The sequence below is a fragment of the Palaemon carinicauda genome, chromosome 11, assembly GCF_036898095.1.
Source record: "Palaemon carinicauda isolate YSFRI2023 chromosome 11, ASM3689809v2, whole genome shotgun sequence".
In the NCBI taxonomy this organism is placed as follows: Eukaryota; Metazoa; Arthropoda; class Malacostraca; order Decapoda; family Palaemonidae; genus Palaemon; species Palaemon carinicauda.
In genome coordinates this window covers 70,633,508-70,657,373 of record NC_090735.1, presented here as the reverse complement: position 1 = coordinate 70,657,373, position 23,866 = coordinate 70,633,508, and the positions used below count along the sequence as shown (strand labels likewise).

Below are 23,866 nucleotides of genomic sequence, written 5' to 3'. Positions count from 1 at the left end.
GATAAAGAGACTTCATTGCTCATTATGTCCTGCATGGACAAGGGTGTCCGTGATGGGTCTAATGAGCTTGCTGCTTCCTTTGTGTCCGGAGTCCTGAAAAAGCGAGAATCTCTCTGCTCATTCCTTTCTGCTGGAGTTACACCGTGCCAGAGATCTGAGCTTCTCTTTGCTCCTCTTTCCAAGTGCCTATTTCCAGAAGTCCTGATAAAGGAAATAGCCGCTTCGTTAGTGCAGAAGGACACTCACGATCTTGTTGCGTCCTCAGCTCGCAAAGCTCCACCTTTGCCTACCTTGTCAGCTAGACCAAGGATGGACACTCCAGCGTCTCGCTTTATTCCGCCCTTTCGTGGCAGAGCCTCCAGCAGAGGAGGTGCTCGTGCCGAAGGGAAGCGAGGGAAGAAGAAAGGATCCAAGTCCTTTAAGGGCAGAATCTGACTGCCCGCAACTTCAGACAGCAGTGGGAGCCAGACTCAAGAACTTCTGGCAGGCCTGGGAGAAGAGAGGCGCAGATGCACAATCTGTGAAGTTGCTCAGAGAGGGGTACAAGATCCCGTTTGTACGAAAACCCCCTCTAGCAACGTCTCCCATCGATCTCTCTCCCAGGTACAGAGAGGAAGAAAAGAGACGAGCCTTGAAACGGGAAGTGTCTCTTTTGCTAGAGAAGGGAGCGGTGGTCAAAGTCTCGGACCTTCAATCTCCGGGATTCTACAACCGCCTCTTCTTGGTTTCAAAGAAGACAGGAGGGTGGAGGCCGGTGCTAGACGTCAGTGCTCTGAATGTCTTTGTCACAAAGACGAAGTTCTCCATGGAGACCACAAAGTCAGTCTTAGCAGCGGTCAGAAGGGAAGACTGGATGGTCTCTTTAGATCTAAGGGACGCCTACTTCCACGTCCCCATCCACCCAGACTCCCAACCTTTTCTGAGATTCGTTTTCGAAAAGGTGGTCTACCAGTTTCGGGCCCTGTGCTTTGGCCTAAGCACAGCTCCTCTCGTGTTTACGAGGCTGATGAGGAATGTTGCCAAATTCCTCCATTTATCGGACATCCGAGCCTCCCTTTATTTGGACGACTGGCTTCTCAGAGCTTCTTCCAGTCGTCGCTGTCTGAAGGATCTAAAGTGGACTCTAGATCTGACCAAGGAATTGGGACTCCTGGTCAATGTGGAAAAGTCGCAACTGGTCCCATCCCAAACTATTGTGTATTTAGGGATGGAGATTCACAGTCTAGCTTTTCGGGCTTTTCCGTCGGCCCCCCAGAATAAGTCAAGCCCTGTTATTCATCCAGAACATGCTGAAGAAGGAACGCTGCTCAGTCAGGCTGTGGATGAGTCTGGTAGGGACGCTATCATCCCTGGAACAGTTTGTGTCATTAGGAAGACTACACCTCCGTCCGCTTCAATACCATCTAGCTTTTCACTGGAAAAAGGACAAGACGCTAGAAGCGGTCTCGATCCCGATTTCCGAAAAGATGAAGTCTTGTCTGACTTGGTGGAAGGACAATATCAACTTAAGAGAGGGTCTTCCCCTGGCTGTTCAGACTCCCAACCACGTTCTCTTCTCGGACGCATCGGACGTGGGCTGGGGCGCGACGTTAGACGGTCGGGAATGCTCAGGACTGTGGAACTCGAGTCAGAGGAACATGCATATCAACTGCAAGGAGCTGTTGGCAGTACATCTGGCCTTGAAAAGCTTCAGGTCTCTCCTTCGAGGCAAAGTGGTGGAAGTGAACTCAGACAACACCACTGCCTTGGCGTACATCTCCAAGCAAGGAGGGACCCACTCACTGACGTTGTACGAGATCGCAAGGGACCTGCTCATCTGGTCAAAAGGTCAAGACATCTCACTAGTAATGAGGTTCATCCAAGGCAACTTGAATGTCATGGCAGATTGTCTCAGTCGGAAAGGGCAAGTAATTCCAACAGAATGGACCCTCCACAAGGATGTATGCAAGAGACTTTGGGCCACTTGGGGCCAACCAACCATAGTCTCTTTGCAACCTCGCTGACCAAGAGGCTTCCAATCTATTGCTCACCAGTCCCGGACCCAGCAGCAATACATATAGATGCCTTTCTCCTAGATTGGTCACATCTAGATCTCTACGCATTCCCACCGTTCAAGATTGTCAACAAGGTACTGCAGAAGTTCGCCTCTCACGAAGGGACAAGGTTGATGCTAGTTGCTCCCCTCTGGCCCGCGAGAGAATGGTTCACCGAGGTACTTCGATGGCTAGTAGACGTTCCCAGAAGTCTTCCTCTAAGGGTGGACCTTCTACGTCAGCCACACGTCAAGAAGGTACACCAAAGCCTCCTCGCTCTTCGTCTGACTGCCTTCAGACTATCGAAAGACTCTCAAGAGCTAGAGGCTTTTCGAAGGAGGCAGCCAGTGCGATTGCTAGAGCAAGGAGAGCATCCACCCTTAGAGTCTACCAATCGAAGTGGGAAGTCTTCCGAGACTGGTGCAAGTCAGTCTCTGTATCCTTAACCAGTACCTCTGTAGCTCAGATAGCTGACTTTCTCTTATACCTGAGAAAAGGACGATCCCTTTCAGCTCCCACTATCAAGGGCTACAGAAGCATGTTGGCATCGGTCTTCCGGCATAGAGGCTTAGATCTTTCCAACAATAAAGATCTTCAAGACCACTAAGGAGCGTCGTTTGGTTACACCTGGTTGGAATTTAGACGTGGTACTAAGATTCCTCATGTCAGACAGGTTTGAGCCGCTACAATCAGCCTCCTTGAAAGATCTCACTTTAAAGACACTTTTCCTGGTATGCTTAGCCTCAGCTAAAAGAGTCAGTGAGATTCATGCCTTCAGCAAGAACATCGGATTTTCGTCAGAAAAAGCCACATGTTCGCTACAACTTGGTTTTCTAGCCAAAAATGAACTGCCTTCTCGACCTTGGCCTAAATCGTTCGATATTCCCAGCTTATCGAAGATTGTAGGCAATGAACTAGAAAGAGTCTTATGCCCCGTGAGAGCTCTTAAGTTCTATTTAAAGCGCACTAAACCTTTACGAGGCCAATCTGAAGCTTTATGGTGTTCAGTTAAGAAACCATCTTTGCCTATGTCAAAGAATGCTTTATCCTACTTTATCAGACTGTTAATACGAGAAGCTCATTCACATCTGAGTGAGGAAGACCAAGCTTTGCTTAAGGTGAGGACACACGAAGTTAGAGCTGTCGCAACTTCCGTGGCCTTTAAGCAAAATAGATCTCTGCGAAGTATAATGGACGCAACCTATTGGAGAAGCAAGTCAGTGTTCGCGTCTTTTTATCTAAAGGATGTCCAGTCTCTCTACGAGGACTGCTACACACTGGGACCATTCGTAGCAGCGAGTGCAGTAGTGGGTGAGGGCTCAACCACTACAATTCCCTAATTCCATACCCTTTTAATCTTTCTCTTGAAATGTTTTTAATGTTGTTTTTTGGGTTGTCCGGAAGGCTAAGAAGCCTTTCGCATCCTGGTTGATTTGGCGGGTGGTCAAAGTCATTTCTTGAGAGCGCCTAGATTAGGGGTTTGATGAGGTCCTGTTGTATGGGTTGCAACCCTTGATACTTCAGCTCCTAGGGGTCGATCAGCATCCTAAGAGGATCGCGAGGCTCCGTAAGGAAGACGTACTTAAAAGGCAGAGTAATTGTTCAAGTCGACTTCCTTACCAGGTACCTATTTATTTTGTTTTTGTTATTTTGATAACTTCTAAAATGAAATAAAAAACTCTTAGCTCATAAAATGTAAACATATATTACTGGTCTCTACCCACCATCCTGGGTGTGAACCGGCTAAGTTAAATATTTAAAAATGATATTTTGATTATAAAATAAATTTTTGAATATACTTACCCGGTGAATATAAATTAAATGACCCTCCCTTCCTCCCCAATAGAGACGCAGTGGGACGAGGAGAAAATTGAGTCTTTGTTTACATAAGAGCTGGGTATCTGGTCGACAGATGGCGCTGTTGGGCACACCCGCAACCTGTGTAGCGATCGCTGGCGAGTTTTTCCGTAGAGTTGTCTGTCGAGCAACAGAGTTGCAGCTATATATTCACCGGGTAAGTATATTCAAAAATTTATTTTATAATCAAAATATCATTTTTATTTTCAAAACTGAACTATTTTGGTCTTACGTTAAGCCTAACTGTGAATATAACAAATATAGCAAATCATGATATATGCACAGCTGGCTTCATTAATTCCGGTACACTTTTCACAGGAAACTGTAGCAGGTAACGTTATGTTCAGCCAAAGATAATCTGGATGGCAACGCTGCTTGTAAAACAAAGTCGCTGAGCTTGAAAACATGATCTAACACATTTTTGCTCCGTAACTGACATACAAACCACGCTATTTAATAGGGGTTATTACTTTCGGTGTAGCTAAAATGATGAGCCATTAGAATTTTAACGAGGGTTTACTACCCCACCACTAGTTAGCGGGGGGGGGGGGGGGTAGGGAGGGTAGCTTGCTACCCCCCCCTCACACACCTGTGCTTGAGCTCACTTTTGCTCGGCTCGGGTGGTAGTCGCACGTGTCCGCTCACACCCTCGCCTCTTCGACAGCCAGTTATGCATTTTTGCTTTCTCTTCTACAGGCGTGTTTGTGAAGTTGGCCTCTGCTATCATGCGCAAGTGCCCTGGATTTCCCGACCGATCTTGTGGTACTGTACATTTATGTCGGTGGTCGAGACGGACCCTCACACCCTTTGTCCTTATTGTAGAGGCCAGCGGTGTGATAGAACTAATAAGTGTGATGAGTGTAGGGAGTGGTCTACCTCCCAGTGGGAGAGGTTTTCTCGGCGACGGAAGAAGAAGTCCAAGCGGGATATTTCTCCTTCAAAGGTTTCTTTGAAAGGAGAAATTCCCAAGGACTCTTCTTCCGTTGCCCAAACCTCCTCCGAAGTGCCTGCTCGATCGGTTTCTTCCGAGAGACCGTTGAGGGGTAGCGTAGGCCATAGTTCTGTTTCCCGACCTCAGGGTTCGGGAGAGGGCAATGCCTCCCATAGCGAGGCAGCTCCCCTCCTCCCCCGGGGGAGGATTTAAACATTAATGTAAGTAATAATGGTTTGTTTCAGCTTTGGTTTTCCTTGGGGCTCGAGGGTTCGCCCTCCAAGGAAGCCTTGTTTGACATGATCCGGTTGGGGGCTGCTGTCAAACAATCGCAGACTTTGGCAGAGGTTAATCCTCTGTCTATCGTCGACGTTGTGGTGGCAGAGGCTTCCGATGCGGTATCTCTGACCTCTGCAACCGATCAACCTGTTGTAGCTGAAGGCTTAGTTTCTCCCTCTGCTCAACCTTCGAGGGAGAAACCAAGTCCAACAGTCTCTCCTGCCAGTGATTCTCTCCCTCAGGGGAGTTCACTCACAGAGACTCCTCTTCGGAGGACTGCTGACGGTCAGCTCGCTGACCCAACGGCCCCCAGATGACGCATACGTCGTAAAGCTTGCCTTCCTCTTCGCCGGAGAGGCCTTCCTTCACCTCACAAGTGTGTGAGGAGGTGCCTCTTCGGTTCATCATCATCGCCGCAGTCCGCTGCAGAGGAGCCTCGTCATCGATCCCCGAATGTTACTGCTACAACCCTGGACACCTCTGCGGATCGTTCGCGATCCCCTTCGGTGGAAGGTCGTCCTTACAAAGGACACGTCAACCTTCCACCCGTCAGACCTGCTGACCTGCCGTCGCCGTTCCTGGCTGCTGATGCGCTGTGGGCACCCACCCATCCTTTTGACAGGCAACAGTCCCTTCGGGGCATCAAGAGCGTATGCGCAAATTGGTGCATACGTCCCTTACGCGCCAGCGCTCACCTGCACGCCAGCGCTCTTCTGTTGCTGACGAGCCTGACAAAGCGCGTCAGCGCTCTTCTGTTGCCGACGAGCCTGACAAAGCGCGTCAGCGCTCTCCTGCGCGCCAGCACTCACCGTTGGCTGACATTCCCGCTAAAGTGTGCTAGTGCTCACCTGCGCGCCAGCGCTCGCCAACGCGCCAGTGCTCTCCTGCGCTCCAACGATCTCCTGCGCGCCCACGATCTTCCGATCTGTGCACAGTAGGGAAGTTGAATACTTCCCCTGCTCGTCAGCGCTCGCCAGTGTGCCGTTGTTCTTCACCTGCGCGCCATCTCTCGCCAGCACACATTCCCGCGCAGTCACCCCCTCTCGCCCACGAGGATGCGCGCCCACGCCCCTCTCCCAAGCCTGATGTGCGTCCGCGCGCAAGAGATATCTCTCCTGCGCGCCCCAAACGGTATCATCGCCTGCACAGGCTCTTCATCCTGCGCGAGCGCGCAATCTACCTTCTGCGGACCCTCTGCTGTCTCCGGCACGTGCTCCTACGCGCCATCGCACGCGCTCATATATTCGCCTGCGCGCCAGTATTCGCCCGCGCGCACCAACAGTCTCCCGCGTGTGAATCTGGGTTCCCCAGCGCAATCACCAATACCATCCCACGCGTGACGCTGCAGGACAATGCGCGGTGAGGTCCCCCCCCCCCGTGCAAGCGCAGAACAGCGCGCTCGCCGGCAGGGGGGAAGGTTCCAGAAAGGTCCAGGGACATTTCTTCTCCATCATCTTCTTCTTTTCAGGCGAACCCCCTTTGGTAACTCCTCCCAGGGATCAGTCGATCCCTTTCCCTCCAGAGGGAGTATCTGACAGCACAGCTGTCAGCCAGCAGCCTTGGTTTGGTACACTGGTCAGAGCGGTCGTGCAGGCGTTTAAGCCTGTTCTCTCTGGCCTGGGCCACAAATCCTTGGCAGCTTCTACTCCCCTGAAGAGGAAAAGAGTAGTTTCTAACGTGGTAACTTCTCCGAGGGCAAAGCTGACTCCTCGTAAGTCTTTGAGGTAGGCCTCCTCTCCACCCCAGACTTTCGGACAAGGACTTCCCGTCCTCAGGGGAGTCACGTGAGGTGAGGCGTTCCCCCATTGCACCAATGAGGGAAACCCCACCTCGCGCTGAAAAGTCTTCTCGGGTAGGAGTGGAGAAGAGCTTGCCCCCGTCGTTCTTAGAGTCTTGCATCCCTCCCAGGAGGGAGTCGAAGGACTCCAAGACGGTACCAAAGTCTTCATCAAGACTTAGACTGGAGCCAGCCAGTCATTCGGAAAACGTCCGCGAGTCCCCCCAAGAAGAGCCTTTGGGGACAGGAGACTTCGCTGCTAGTCCTTCAGGAGGAGTGCTGCAGGAGTCAGAACATGCATTCTGACAGGTTCTGACCCTTATGAGGAATCTCAATGTGTTTGCTGACCTAGAGATTCCTCCTCGTGGGGGCAAAGACACAGTCTTGGACCGAGTCTTTGGGACTCAAAAACCCTCTAAGGCCAGTGCGGCTTTGCCCTGGTCTCAAGGGGTCAAGAGTGCCAGGGACAAGCTCGAAGTCCAGCTCTCCGAGCTTGCCTCCTCCAGCCGTTCCAGCGCCGGCAACAAGCTCCTCCCACCTCCTCGTGTACAACAGAGGAGGTACTTCGACCTTTTCCATAGAAAAGGCATAGGCAAGATCCCTCCCGAAAACTACTATATCTGTAGCACCATGCTCAATGCTACAAGGAATGAGCGCCATGTTGGTCACTCGTAAAAGTACGGGAGGAAGGGTAACCTTGATAACGGCTCCCCTTCTATTTTCGCCACTCTTCCCCCTTGAAACGAAAACGCTGTTCGGGGTGAAGATTGCTATGTGTCGTATCAAGATATACATCCCCTGATATTATGCGATATCCTTAAGTGAAATTTAAAGGATATTCGCGCCAGGAGTTAGAATTCTAGAGACCTAAAGGTTAATTCTCTGGGAATATCACTGTAACCAAATATCCCTTAGAAAGCTACCAATAGGAACCTTCCATCAGGACGACATGGCTATCTCACCCAAAAATAGATTTTTCGTTTGGCTTCAAAATCCATTTTTTTTCCCAGTTAACTATGCAGTTGTTCTTCGTTCAACTAAGAGTGGCGACGAAGCAGAGCTGTTTTGTTCATGCCTGGGGAATCTGCTGTCACTGCCGTCCCTCAGAGGACGTTGTCATGGGCGTCATCCCTTCTCTTAGAAGTACTCCCGTGACAACATGACCAGCACTTCAGATCATCTTAGAACGCTAACCAGGAGGTTCGCCTCCAGGGGTTGGACAACTTCCCTTCCGAGGGAAAGTTTCCTCCCCAGGTGTGAGGTTGTTTCTCCCTTCCAAGGGAGAACTTTCCACATCTTAATAAATTCATCGTCTCCGACTGCTGTTGCTGCCTTTGCCCAGACTTCTCTCCCCCCTTGCTGAGTTTCTCTTCCTTTAGGGGCGGAGCACAGTCTTGGCAAGTCTCTTCTACGAAGTGCTTACCTCTCTCGTTCGCGAGAGAGGTTACTCATAGAGACTCCTCTTCGGAGGATCGCTACTGTTAAAGGTCAGCTTGCTGATCCACTGGCCCTCATGGGCGTCTTCAAGTCTCTTCTACGAAGTGTTCACCTCTCTCGTTAGCGAGAGACGCCACTCATAGATATACTTCTTTGGAGGATCACGCTGCTCATCAGTTCCTGATCATCCTACCAGCAGACCTACCAGCGCAACCTTGCGCTGCAACTTAGTCTGTGGACTTCGGTTCTGGACTCTTCCTAAGGCCAGCTTGCTGGTCCACCGTCCCTCATGGGCTTCATCAGTTCCTGATCATCCTACCAGCAGACCTACCAGCGCAACCTTGTGCTGCAACTTAGTCCGTGGACTTCGGTTCTGGACTCTTCCTAAGGCCAGCTTGCTGGTCCACCGGCCCTCATGGGCTTCATCAGTTCCTGATCATCCTACCAGCAGACCTACCAGCGCAACCTTGCGCTGCAACTTAGTCCGTGGACTTCGGTTCTGGACTCTTCCTAAGGCCAGCTTGCTGGTCCACCGTCCCTCATGGGCTTCATCAGTTCCTGATCATCCTACCAGCAGACCTACCAGCGCAACCTTGTGCTGCAACTTAGTCCGTGGACTTCGGTTCTGGACTCTTCCTAAGGCCAGCTTGCTGGTCCACCGTCCCTCATGGGCTTCATCAGTTCCTGATCATCCTACCAGCAGACCTACCAGCGCAACCTTGTGCTGCAACTTAGTCCGTGGACTTCGGTTCTGGACTCTTCCTAAGGCCAGCTTGCTGGTCCACCGTCCCTCATGGGCTTCATCAGTTCCTGATCATCCTACCAGCAGACCTACCAGCGCAACCTTGCGCTGCAACTTAGTCCGTGGACTTCGGTTCTGGACTCTTCCTAAGGCCAGCTTGCTGGTCCACCGTCCCTCATGGGCTTCATCAGTTCCTGATCATCCTACCAGCAGACCTACCAGCGCAACCTTGTGCTGCAACTTAGTCCGTGGACTTCGGTTCTGGACTCTTCCTAAGGCCAGCTTGCTGGTCCACCGTCCCTCATGGGCTTCATCAGTTCCTGATCATCCTACCAGCAGACCTACCAGCGCAACCTTGCGCTGCAACTTAGTCCGTGGACTTCGGTTCTGGACTCTTCCTAAGGCCAGCTTGCTGGTCCACCGTCCCTCATGGGCTTCATCAGTTCCTGATCATCCTACCAGCAGACCTACCAGCGCAACCTTGTGCTGCAACTTAGTCCGTGGACTTCGGTTCTGGACTCTTCCTAAGGCCAGCTTGCTGGTCCACCGTCCCTCATGGGCTTCATCAGTTCCTGATCATCCTACCAGCAGACCTACCAGCGCAACCTTGTGCTGCAACTTAGTCCGTGGACTTCGGTTCTGGACTCTTCCTAAGGCCAGCTTGCTGGTCCACCGTCCCTCATGGGCTTCATCAGTTCCTGATCATCCTACCAGCAGACCTACCAGCGCAACCTTGCGCTGCAACTTAGTCCGTGGACTTCGGTTCTGGACTCTTCCTAAGGCCAGCTTGCTGGTCCACCGTCCCTCATGGGCTTCATCAGTTCCTGATCATCCTACCAGCAGACCTACCAGCGCAACCTTGTGCTGCAACTTAGTCCGTGGACTTCGGTTCTGGACTCTTCCTAAGGCCAGCTTGCTGGTCCACCGGCCCTCATGGGCTTCATCAGTTCCTGATCATCCTACCAGCAGACCTACCAGCGCAACCTTGCGCTGCAACTTAGTCCGTGGACTTCGGTTCTGGACTCTTCCTAAGGCCAGCTTGCTGGTCCACCGTCCCTCATGGGCTTCATCAGTTCCTGATCATCCTACCAGCAGACCTACCAGCGCAACCTTGCGCTGCAACTTAGTCTGTGGACTTCGGTTCTGGACTCTTCCTAAGGCCAGCTTGCTGGTCCACCGTCCCTCATGGGCTTCATCAGTTCCTGATCATCCTACCAGCAGACCTACCAGCGCAACCTTGTGCTGCAACTTAGTCCGTGGACTTCGGTTCTGGACTCTTCCTAAGGCCAGCTTGCTGGTCCACCGTCCCTCATGGGCTTCATCAGTTCCTGATCATCCTACCAGCAGACCTACCAGCGCAACCTTGTGCTGCAACTTAGTCCGTGGACTTCGGTTCTGGACTCTTCCTAAGGCCAGCTTGCTGGTCCACCGGCCCTCATGGGCTTCATCAGTTCCTGATCATCCTACCAGCAGACCTACCAGCGCAACCTTGTGCTGCAACTTAGTCCGTGGACTTCGGTTCTGGACTCTTCCTAAGGCCAGCTTGCTGGTCCACCGTCCCTCATGGGCTTCATCAGTTCCTGATCATCCTACCAGCAGACCTACCAGCGCAACCTTGTGCTGCAACTTAGTCCGTGGACTTCGGTTCTGGACTCTTCCTAAGGCCAGCTTGCTGGTCCACCGGCCCTCATGGGCTTCATCAGTTCCTGATCATCCTACCAGCAGACCTACCAGCGCAACCTTGTGCTGCAACTTAGTCCGTGGACTTCGGTTCTGGACTCTTCCTAAGGCCAGCTTGCTGGTCCACCGGCCCTCATGGGCTTCATCAGTTCCTGATCATCCTACCAGCAGACCTACCAGCGCAACCTTGTGCTGCAACTTAGTCCGTGGACTTCGGTTCTGGACTCTTCCTAAGGCCAGCTTGCTGGTCCACCGGCCCTCATGGGCTTCATCAGTTCCTGATCATCCTACCAGCAGACCTACCAGCGCAACCTTGTGCTGCAACTTAGTCCGTGGACTTCGGTTCTGGACTCTTCCTAAGGCCAGCTTGCTGGTCCACCGTCCCTCATGGGCTTCATCAGTTCCTGATCATCCTACCAGCAGACCTACCAGCGCAACCTTGCGCTGCAACTTAGTCTGTGGACTTCGGTTCTGGACTCTTCCTAAGGCCAGCTTGCTGGTCCACCGGCCCTCATGGGCTTCATCAGTTCCTGATCATCCTACCAGCGCAACCTTGCGCTGCAACTTAGTCTGTGGACTTCGGTTCTGGACTCTTCCTAAGGCCAGCTTGCTGGTCCACCGGCCCTCATGGGCTTCATCAGTTCCTGATCATCCTACCAGCAGACCTACCAGCGCAACCTTGTGCTGCAACTTAGTCCGTGGACTTCGGTTCTGGACTCTTCCTAAGGCCAGCTTGCTGGTCCACCGGCCCTCATGGGCTTCATCAGTTCCTGATCATCCTACCAGCGCAACCTTGCGCTGCAACTTAGTCTGTGGACTTCGGTTCTGGACTCTTCCTAAGGCCAGCTTGCTGGTCCACCGGCCCTCATGGGCTTCATCAGTTCCTGATCATCCTACCAGCGCAACCTTGCGCTGCAACTTAGTCTGTGGACTTCGGTTCTGGACTCTTCCTAAGGCCAGCTTGCTGGTTCACCGTCCCTCATGGGCTTCATCAGTTCCTGATCATCCTACCAGCAGACCTACCAGCGCAACCTTGTGCTGCAACTTAGTCCGTGGACTTCGGTTCTGGACTCTTCCTAAGGCCAGCTTGCTGGTCCACCGTCCCTCATGGGCTTCATCAGTTCCTGATCATCCTACCAGCAGACCTACCAGCGCAACCTTGCGTTGCAACTTAGTCTGTGGACTTCGGTTCTGGACTCTTCCTAAGGCCAGCTTGCTGGTCCACCGTCCCTCATGGGCTTCATCAGTTCCTGATCATCCTACCAGCAGACCTACCAGCGCAACCTTGTGCTGCAACTTAGTCCGTGGACTTCGGTTCTGGACTCTTCCTAAGGCCAGCTTGCTGGTCCACCGGCCCTCATGGGCTTCATCAGTTCCTGATCATCCTACCAGCGCAACCTTGCGCTGCAACTTAGTCTGTGGACTTCGGTTCTGGACTCTTCCTAAGGCCAGCTTGCTGGTCCACCGTCCCTCATGGGCTTCATCAGTTCCTGATCATCCTACCAGCAGACCTACCAGTGCAACCTTGTGCTGCAACTTAGTCCGTGGACTTCGGTTCTGGACTCTTCCTAAGGCCAGCTTGCTGGTCCACCGTCCCTCATGGGCTTCATCAGTTCCTGATCATCCTACCAGCAGACCTACCAGCGCAACCTTGCGCTGCAACTTAGTCTGTGGACTTCGGTTCTGGACTCTTCCTAAGGCCAGCTTGCTGGTCCACCGGCCCTCATGGGCTTCATCAGTTCCTGATCATCCTACCAGCAGACCTACCAGCGCAACCTTGTGCTGCAACTTAGTCCGTGGACTTCGGTTCTGGACTCTTCCTAAGGCCAGCTTGCTGGTCCACCGTCCCTCATGGGCTTCATCAGTTCCTGATCATCCTACCAGCAGACCTACCAGCGCAACCTTGCGCTGCAACTTAGTCTGTGGACTTCGGTTCTGGACTCTTCCTAAGGCCAGCTTGCTGGTCCACCGTCCCTCATGGGCTTCATCAGTTCCTGATCATCCTACCAGCAGACCTACCAGCGCAACCTTGTGCTGCAACTTAGTCCGTGGACTTCGGTTCTGGACTCTTCCTAAGGCCAGCTTGCTGGTCCACCGTCCCTCATGGGCTTCATCAGTTCCTGATCATCCTACCAGCAGACCTACCAGCGCAACCTTGCGCTGCAACTTAGTCTGTGGACTTCGGTCCTGGACTCTGCTATGAACCTTTCACGGTTGCCATCAGATAATGTTCACCCTTCCAAAGGGCACATCCCAGTTCCTGATCGTCCTACCAGCTGACCTGCCGATCTACCAACACATTTTTACGCCGCTGGTAGTCCTTTGGACTTCAGTCCTGGACTCTTCTGCGGACCTATTTACGGTTCCCATCGGTGGATGCTCGCCCTTCCAAAGGGCACATCCCAGTTCCTGATCGTCCTATCAGCTGACCTACTGATTTACCAATGCAGTCTTACGCCACTGTTAGACCTTGGACTTCGGTCCTGGACTCTTCCGTGGACCTTTATGGTCTCCATCATGGATGTTTGCCCATCCAAAGGGCTCAGCCCAGTTTCTGACCGTCCTGCTAGCTGACCTGCCGACCCACTAGCGCTACCTTCGCGCGTGCCAAAAGTCTTCTGTGCGCATGCGCCAACGGTCTTCGGCGTGCAGGGGCCGACGGTCTCCCGCGCGTGCACCTGATGGTCTTCCGCGTGCATGCGCGCCAATAGTCTTCTGCGCGCGGGCGCCGATGGTCTTACGCACGCACGCGCCAGCAGTCTCCACGTGGTACTCTCACGCACGCGCCAATGCACCCACCCTTGTGCAACCAGTCACACGCTTCGCCGCATTCTAGGGAGAATGCACAAAACTACACAGTGCCTTACTGCGCGCCAGGGCTCTTCCGCAATTTCCTGTGCAATTGCGGTCTCAGATCCAATGCGCCAGCTCTTGCTAAAGAGTCAATGCTCGCAGATCCAAGGCGCCAGCTCTTGCCTTAGAGCCACTGCTTGCCTGCTCTCCAGGCTGAAATTGAGCGCCAGCATCATCCTGTGTGCCATCGCTCCAGTACTTTCCTAACAGTCGCGCAATAGGCAGTAAAAAAGAATAAAACTTTTTGGACAGGTCACCATTGCCCCATTTCTCCCTGCAAACACATAACATTGCCACCGGGAAAAGAGGAAAAAGGCTTCACAGAAGGATTCAAGATCCCGAAGATTCCATCTTACAAGGGGAATCGAAACGGGGAATCCTTGGTCCCTGTCTCTTCTGAAGTTTCTTTTTTCCTTGACAGACCACCATCAGCAAACAGGAAAGCATCAACAATCTGATCTCTAGATCACTGTTTGCTGATGGCTAGTTCACGGTTTACTGATTGCTAGGTCGCCGATCACCAGATCGCTATTTGCTAGCTCAACGCTGATCTTTGACCTCTAGTCCCTCCAATGACTAACGATCTCCGATTGCTAGCGTTCCAATCACCGATTGCTAGTCAATAACCAGTCATCAGCTTGCTGATCACTAGATCACCGATGGGCAGCTCATCTTTCTTCGGTCATTGAACTCAGCTCGCTGATCTCTGACCAGCCCATCTTCAGCTTGCTCATCTCTGACCAACCAGGGGGGACCATAATCAGCTTGCTGATCTCTTAACTCGCCATCGGCTCACAGACCACCGATTCACCGATCATCGGCAATTTGCCAGCAGTTCGTGACTCGAACTTACTAGTCAACCTCTTCCCGTAGTTCCCTAGATCAGAAGGTATACATACTTCTCACTACTGGCCGTTCGCCATCACACTAAAGTCATCGGCAAACGTTCGACAACCCTCATCAACGGCTTGTCGACAGGGAACTACTTGCTAGCACTCTCCAACTGCACAGTAACCATGATACCCAACTGTTAACCATTGATTAACATTCGCCAGATTGATTCTATTCTAAGGAATAGCATCAATCCCATCAGGGCACATGGTAAGGCTAAGCATTGCCTTCCTTCTGTTAGTTAAAGGAATTCTCTCAGGGAAGAATTCTTACACTGGGTATCGCGTCTGATCCTTTACGACATGAGTCAAGACTCCAGCGTCGACAATCTTCCATGCAAAAGGATCCACAAGGAGCTGTCCCTTTGGGTCGATGTCCACACCATGTTGGAGTTCGAACAAAGGCTAAGACCTCAGGTCTTCATTTGCACACTGGACCTAAAGGACGCATACTTCCAGGCCCAAACCATCAATCTTCTAGGAAGTATTGGAGATTGTCTAGACAAACAAGAAACACCAGTTCAGGGCACTGTGCTTCGGTCTCTCCACTACACCCATCCTGGTCTCACAGGATCGGCTTTTGTCTCCTCCGTTTCGGGACTACTGACTGACCTTAGCAGACTCAGTGGCAACCTTGCATTAACACCGGAACTTCTGAAGTCTTTTTACCAAGATCCAGTGATCAGGGTAAACCTGCGAAAGTCTTCCCTACTTCCCTCCCAGAAGACTGGTGTATCTGGGACTGATTCTAGACATCAATCTCCACAAAACCTTCTCGAAAATGAGAACAACTCCCATTCCAAAGGGACTTGAGCCGGACTGGAATCAGACCCTCGATCCCCCAAACATTCTGACCCCCATGGGACCAGAAGTTTGGATAAACCTCAAGGGATGGGTGTCAATGAAGAATCTACAGAGCAGCATAACCTTCTCATCCTTCCCCACCTCTTGGACTTGAGTTTGTGCTTAGAACACATCAAAAGAAGAGAGGAGGGACCATAGTGTTACACCACACGACTTCAGCCCTCTGAACAGTACCTTCACTTAAATCTCTTAAGAGATGAAAGCCAACTTGGTCCTTCAGCAGCCTCATCGGTTCCTAACAGACCACTCAGTGATGTGATGGACGACAAACCACACACCACATAGAGACTCACATTGACAAGCAAGAAGGAACTTGCTCGTAGCTTCTTCCCATCTAACAGTATAAACACTAAGATGGGCCAAAATCTGTTCAGTACCACTATCAGCCCGCTCCATTCCAGACTAGAAGAACGTGCTCGCCGACAATCTGTGCACAGCATCTCAGATAAGGTATACCAAATGGTCTTTGGATCGCTTTGTAGCCGACAAAGTCCCAACTTTACGGGGTCCTTCAACTAGGGATCTGTTCGCAACGTTCCTGAATCTCAGGCTGCCGTTGCTCCCTAGCCCTAGACCCCAAGGCTCTCTGGCAACAACGCTGGGTATAACAATGACGTTTACGTCTCGTCCCTATTTTATCTGGAGAAGGACACTCAAGAAGGCTAGAACATCGGTCAACCTCTCAAGGACTCTCCTAGCTCCGCTATGGCATTATGCAGAACTGTTTCCAAACCTTTTGCAGCTCCTGATAGTCTCCAAGAGAACCCTCTCCACATCACAGACAACCCACTTCGACACCTACCACAAGTTATAGCTTTGCTATGATTGTACCCCTGGAGACTACCTAATACCTCTTTTGCCTATAGGTTGTCTAGATATATGAGGAATTCATCAGCATCAGTCTACCAGGCAGTATAACTTCCTGTGTGGTTGGTGTCGTGAAAGTGTCTCTCTCCACTCGATACTTCGATTCCAGCAATAGCGGAATCCTCGAGTATACAGTATACAAGAGGAAAAGACCCCCTATTCAGTTTCGACAGGTAAAGATGATCACTCAACCTTGATCTTTCACTTTCAAACTGAAAGAAAGGGACACCCTCTCATCGATAGACTTTTCTTAACTCATACGGACTTTCAACTTGCCTTTCCCCAGTCGGAATTGAGACCTTCCTCTCGGAACATGGTTCAAATTCTCCGATCTCTAAAGAGACCTCCTTATGTTCCACTTCACCAGGCAACAAATTTTTTCCTGATTTAAGAACACGTTCCTACACACTCAGACAACAACCATACAAGTCAAGGAACTTCATGGTCTCTCTTTCGACATCACCCATTATTGAGAAGGGGGAAAGACAATGTTCAGTTTCGTCCTTGAGTATATCGCCAGACACAGTCTCCTGAGGTGACGGATCCTACACAAGTCTCCACTCGGTAACGAACGATCCAGATCATCCGTTACTGTACCCAGGTTAAGGTATGGAACTTTACCTAAAGAAAATGGCAACAGCCCGCCCGGGTCCCTTCTCTTGTCATCAGCACTGAGAGAGACTAGAGGAGGATCACCGAAACATCATCTCGACATGACAACTCACAGTGTCAGGGGCATAGCTATGCCCCTGGTCCTTCTTAGCAGATTACTCTGTGATGCAGGTTTTACATGAAAGGATGTGAATGCTCCAGGTAACTTTCACAACCTTTCTCCTGCAAGACGTGACCCACAAGAACTCTATACGATCTCTATCGGTCCGGTGGTGGCTGTACAACAGCTGGTTGTATACGTCAAGCTCCTTATTGGACAAATAGCAGAAGGTTGAGGGCACTGTTACCCGGTTTTAGTCTGCGTGAATGAAAAGATTTGACTGAATTGTATTCTTTTCTTCGTGCTACCCTCTCGTGGGGAAAGCAGCATCCTGGGTTCTCTGCATAAGCTGACCTCAAACCACTGCAGGTAAACCATGCTCCCTTTTGTACCTAGTATTAAGCTAATTCTGTTGCGTCTCTAATACCCTGGCGAGGTGGTATTGGGAAAGTCTTGGTTACATCAGGTTTTTTCTACATAGACTCGGAATAACTTTACCTAGACAGACACACTTCTGCATGTCTCAACACACAGCTTGCATAGGCCGCGGACCTTGCGTAGCAAGGTCTTAGCGAGGGCAGGGTCTCTTTATTTTTAAGTACTAATATACTCAGATAAGGAGCCCCCGGGCAAAGCCAAAAGCCAGATTGGCAGGGAAGTCCACCCTTCCTAATGGGTGAGTCACCCTTAATAAATAGCATGGTATGTATTCCAGTTACGGAACAAATGACAGTCCTACCTCCAAGCAAAGTGATTAAATCACAGGTGTGTGAATGGAAGTGGTAGCAAGCCACCCCCCCGCTATCCCTGCTAACTACCAGTGTGGGTAGTTAACCCTCGCTAAATTTTAATGGCTCGTCATTTCAGCTCCGCCAAAAGTATAACCCCTAATAAATAGCTAAGGTTTGTATAGTTTGGAAAAATAGAAATTATCTACCAATTTGTCATGTTTCAGTACAGTACTGTATCTGAAAATTTAATGTACTATGACCAAAATTAATTTATCCTTACGATTCATGTGTAAGGATATATTTGCAAGTGTATAAGTGTGCCAATCAGAGTGGATTATAGTGGAGGAAGCCTGTGTATTTTAGCCTAATATTGTATGTTGTTTTTTGTGTGGTGAGTAGTTCCTTACTGTAAATTTATAATACATATTTTTTATAATTCTTTCAGAGACGATTTAAAACTGGTACCTGTTTTATGTGACTTCTTACTGTCATCCAAATTTAGCAAGGACAAGACCTTGAAACTTCTCCAGTTGATTGAAGTAGTTTCCTACAAAATCAAGGTTTGTATATACTGTAGAATTGTTTTTGATAGTTTTTTGGTGTAGCTAAGCTAAAGTCCAATTTCAAGATTATTACCCAAGAAAAGTTTGGATTCCCAAAGGAAAAAAAGTTTAAAACCAGGTAAAGGGCGACTGTGGCACGAAAGTGGATACAATACTGCTGTTCTCTTCATAAAATGATTGTATGATGTCTAGGGATGATTCCTAGCTTGGATACACATTTCTAGTATGGGGAGATTTTCCCCAAAATAGCTGCGTGACCCAATCAGAAAACTATATCTCAAGGACTGACGTTTTTCTAGAGGAAAACTACTGTACCAGGAACTGAATTTCTTCAAAACACTTTTCTACATCAAAACACAGTTTTGTGCAGTTTATTTGCAAATTGTGCTAATATGATACGTACTGTAATTAAATTGTTGGATCGGCCAGTTAGACATTAATTCTACAAAACAAAAGCTTTATTTCATTATATCTCAAATTAACTAATATGGAGTCAGCTGAACGTTTGTTTATTCTATGCGGATACAAACTTCAAGGTCATTTATATTGGTTACTGCTAGTTTCGTTTTCTACAACCAGACAAAAGAAAATTGGTTTGATTTCACCATGCTTCATTGCTAGGCAACTGTTTTCATGACGTATAATGCCCCCTGTGGCCGCGGAGGCATAAAAACAATTAAAATAGCGCCAACGTTATCCCTGCGTGTCGTAAGAGGCGACTAAAAGGGACGGGACGAGGGGGTTGGGAACCCCCTCTCCTGTATTTATAATCCTGTAACACATCAGCAAAGAGGTGGAGCTGGGGGGAGAGTGACTGCTCCCCGCACTCTAGTTTTGGGGTGTTTGAATGTGCGTGGATGTAGTACGATAGAGAGTAAAAGATGTGAGATTGGAAGTATGTATAGGAATAGAAGGATGGATGTATTGGCCTTGTGTGAGACAAAGATAAAAGGGAAGGGTGAAGTGATGTTTGGTGCAATGTCTGGTAGAGTGTCTATGATTGAAAGGGGAAGAGCAAAAGACGGTGTGGTTTTATTGCTGAGGGAATGGATTACAGGTAAAGTAGTGGAATGGAAGGAGATATCATCTAGGTTAATGTGGGTAAGGGTTAGGTTGGGTAGGGAATGTTGGGCCTTTGTCAGTGCGTATGAGCCAGGTAGTAAGAAAAGTGAAGAAGAGCGGAATGAGTTCTGGAATAAATTAACTAGGTGTGTAGAAGGACTGGATAGAGGAATTATGTAGTTGTCATGGATGACTTAAATGCTAGAGTGGGCGCTGGAGAGGTAGAAGGTGTCATTGGGAAGTATGGCGTACCAGGTGAAATTGAGAGTGGTGAGAGACAGGTAGATATGTGTGTTGAGCAAGAGATGGTGACAAGTTCCAGCTTTTTCAAAAAGAAAGATAAAAACAAGTATACATGGGTAAGAGTGGCAAATGGAAGAGTTGTAGAAAGGGCATTAATAGATTATTTGTTGATAACTAAAAGAATGTTGGGAAGATTGAAAGACGTGAACGTTTTTAGGGGTATGGCTAACGGTATGTCTGATCATTTTTTGGTGGAAGGAAATTTAGTTGTAGCAAAAGAGTGGGGGAATAGAGTAGGTGGATGTAAAAGGGAGCTAGTGAGGGTTGAAGAGCTAATAAAACCGGGGGTAAAAAGTGAATATCAAGAAAGGTTGAAAATTGCATATGACGAAGTGAAAGTAAGAAAAACTGGTAATTTAGAGGAGGAGTGGAAGTTGGTAAAAGAAAATTTTTTTTGGATTACAAGTGATGTGTGTGGCAAGAAGGTTGTTGGAGGCAGCATGAGGAAGGGCAGTGGATGGTGGAATGAAGGAGTAAAGGTAAAAGTGGAAGAGAAAAAGAGGGCTTTTGAAGAATGGCTGCAGAGTAATAGTGTAGAGAAGTATGAAAAATATAGAGAGAAAAATGTGGAAGTAAAGCGCAAGGTACGTGAGCCAAGAGGGCAGCTGACCTGAGGTGGGGTCAGGGATTGGGTCATTCATAGGAAGAGAATAAGAAGTTTTGGAAAGAAGTGAAGAGAGTAAGGAAGGCTGGCTCAAGAATTGAAGAGACAGTGAAAGATGGAAATGGAAGGTTGTCAAAAGGAGAGGAGGCAAGGAAAAGGTGGGCGGAATATTTTGAAAGTTTGCTGAATGTTGAGGATAATAGGGAGGCAGATATAATTGCTGTTGCAGGTGTTTAGGTGCTGGTGATGGGAGATGAGAATGAGAGAGAGATTACAAGAGAGGAAGTGAGGAGAGCACTAGATGAAACGAGAGTAGGAAAAGCATCTGGTATGGATGGTGTGAGAGCTGAGATGTTGAAGGAAGGGGGTGTGACTGTACTTGAATGGTTGGTGAGATTGTTTAATATGTGTTTTGTGTTGTCAATGGTACCAGTAGATTGGGTTTGTGCATGTATTGTACCACTATATAAGGGTAAGGGAGATGTGCATGAGTGTTGTAATTCAAAAGGTATTAGTTTGTTGAGTGTAGTTGGAAAAGTGTATGGTAGAGTACTGATTAATAGGATTAAGGATAAAACAGAGAATGCAATCTTAGAAGTACAGGGTGGTTTTAGAAGAGGTGGGGTTGTATGAATCAGATTTTTACAGTTAGGTAGATATACGAGAAATATTTAGCAAAAGGTAAGGAGGTGTATGTTGCGTTTATGGATCTGGAGAAAGCGTATGATAGAGTTGATAGGGAAGCAATGCGGAATATGATGAGGTTATATGGAGTTGGTGGAAGGTTGTTGCAAGCAGTGAAAAGTTTCTTCAAAGGTAGTAAAGCATGTGTTAGGATAGGAAATGAATTGAGCGATTGGTTTCCGGTGAGAGTGGGGCTGAGACAGGGATGTGTGATGTCGCCGTGGTTGTTTAACTTGTACATTGATGGAGTGGTGAGAAAGGTGAATGCTCGAGTGCTTGGACGAGGATTAAAACTGGTAGACGAGAATGACCATGAATGGGAGGTAAATCAGTTGTTGTTTGCGGATGATACTGTGCTCGTTGCAGACGTGGAAGAGAAACTTGGCCGATTAGTGACAGGATTTTGAAGGGTGTGCGAGAGAAGGAAGTTGAGAGTTAATGTGGGTAAGAGTACTGTAATGTTATGAGATGTACGAGAAGGGAAGGTGGTGCAAGGTTGAATGTCATGTTGAATGGAGAGTTACTGGAGGAGGTGGATCAGTTTAAGTACTTGGGGTCTGTTGTTGCAGCAAATGGTGGAGTGGAAGCAGATGTACGTCAGAGTGAATGAAGGTTGCAAAGTGTTGGGGGCAGTTAAGGGAGTAGTAAAAACATAGAGGGTTGGGCATGAATGTAGAGAGAGTTCTGTATGAAAAAGTGATTGTACCAACTGTGATGTATGGATCGGAGTTGTGGGGAATGAAAGTGATGGAGAGATAGAAATTGAATGTGTTTGAGATGAAGTGTCTTAGGAGTATGGCTGGTGTATCTCGAGTAGATAGGGTTAGGAACGAAGTGGTGAGGGTGAGAACGGGTGTAAGGAATGAGTTAGTAGCTAGAGTGGATATGAATGTGTTGAGGTGGTTTGGCCATGTTGAGAGAATGGAAAATGGCTGTCCGCTAAAGAAGGTGATGAATGCAAGAGTTGATGGGAGAAGTACAAGAGGACGGCCAAGGTTTGGGTGGATGGATGGAGTGAAGAAAGCTCTTGGTGATAGGAGGATAGATGTGAGAGAGGCAAGAGAGCGTGCTAGAAATAGGAATGAATGGCGAGCGATTGTGAGCAGTTCCGGTAGGCCCTGCTGCATCCTCCGGTGCCTTAATTGACCGCGGAGGTAGCAGCAGTAGGGGATTCAGCGTTATGAAGCTTCATCTGTAGTGGGTAATGGGGGAGGGTGGGCTGTGGCACCCTAGCAGTACCATTCGAACTTGGTTGAGTCCCTTGTCAGGCTGGGAGGAACGTAGAGAGGAGAGGTCCCCCCTTTTTTTTCTTGGCTACCCCCCAAAATTGGGGAAAGTGCCTTAGTATATCTATGTATGTATGTATAATGCTTGTTCAAAGTACTTCCCTCACAACACTCCTGGTCATGAAGTGGTAAGATGTGCCAGCCCAAATCCTCTCTCTGTCATTCGCATTGCCCTCACCGTACCCTTATATTGCTTTGTGCTTGTGTCTCTTTTGATTTTGATATTCACTGCCACTTGCATTCTATCATTATTTGTGAGATTATGAGTGTTTACCTTAGGACTAAATTATGTCAAATTTGATGCTTCCCTACCATCGCCGAGATGGACGCCCATGTGGTACATTTATGAGCCGGATAGAAGTAGATCCCCACCTAGTTTGTCCATCTTGTAGAGGTATGCTATGTTCTGTGGAATCCCTATGTGAGTACTGTAGGGAGTAGTCCTCATCCAAGTGGAAGAAATATCGTTCTCGCTACAAGAAACAATCTAAGCGAGATTGTTCTTCTTCTTTGTCTTCTCTAAGCAATAACAAAAACCCTGAGATTGGTCCTGCAGCAAACATTATCTCCCATCCAGGTCCTTCATGTTAGGAACCCACGAGGATCCAGTCACGGATGATGATGGCCATAATTTTTTTATTATTTTGTCACCCCGTGTTGATAATGTACAATATAAAATTAAATCAGTTCTTACAGTGAATCCTCTGGCAATGGCTGCTGTGCTCCCTGAACTGGATCCTTTAGATATTCTATCTGTCCCTGACTATCCTGGTAGGCCTATGTATAGATCTCTCTCCCCCCCTTCGTGTGTGCTAAGTGGAGATCTATGCACAGTATGTCAATTATAAAGATAGGATCTTTCACCTCTTGGAGGTGTCAAAAATTAGAACTTTCAAATTATTTCCATCAGAACCTTAGGGTAGAGCCTGTCATTTCTCTGTGTACTGAGGTAGCCTTATTGAAAGATCTTTATTAGCAGTCTCCTGCTCGAAATGACGAGCGAATCTTGCCTCTTACACTTAGGAGTCTTAGGCAGAGATCTCTTCATAAGAGTTCCCAGGATGCATCAGTGGACACATCTCTATTATGATGGTAGTCGGACCACTTCGGCTGTCCCCCCCTCAAGACTTGGCAATGCCTAAAGTCAGTTTCATCCTAGCTGGCAGCTGAAGCTGAACCACTGTTTGAAAATATGTCGCTGATTGGCTGTTGGTTCAGGTATCCTCCCGTTTTGCTGACAGATGACGAAGCAAAACATTGCATTTGTCCACGGTATTTGATGTTCATTTTTGCTTCATACCTCTTTTAGTTTGTGTAATATCTACTTGGTTCTTTGGTCAAAATCATTAAAGGTAGATGATGAGTAATACCTTGAAAAAAGTATCCATATCTCAAAAAAATATACGAAAAAATACTTTACAAGTTGAAGTGAAACCAAGGCTGAAAAACTTAATACAACTTTTTTTATATGCTGTTTGTTCCGGCATAGATACAAACCCTTCGCTATTTATAATGTATACTTTCGGCGTAGCTGAAAGACAAGCCATGATAATTTTTGTGAGGGATAACTACCCCATCCGCTAGTCTCTCTCTCTCTCTCTCTCTCTCTCTCTCTCTCTCTCTCTCTCTCTCTCTCTCTCTCTCTCTCTCTCTCTCTCTCTCTCAATAGAGCAAATTTTCTTCTTCCTTAGGTTAGCAAGATGTTGAAATT

The 23,866-nt window shown here is 48.7% G+C and overlaps 1 protein-coding gene across 2 annotated transcripts in view; it reads left to right on the top strand.

Annotated features, from left to right (window-relative positions):
- Window positions 1-23,866, top strand: part of LOC137650062 (protein CIP2A-like) — a 309,476-nt gene that overhangs the window by 26,233 nt on the left and 259,377 nt on the right. For both annotated transcript variants that reach the window (XM_068383107.1, XM_068383108.1), the window contains exon 4: window positions 18,099-18,213. In XM_068383107.1, the coding sequence (XP_068239208.1) occupies window positions 18,099-18,213 (115 nt within the window). The remainder of the gene's footprint in view (window positions 1-18,098; window positions 18,214-23,866) is intronic.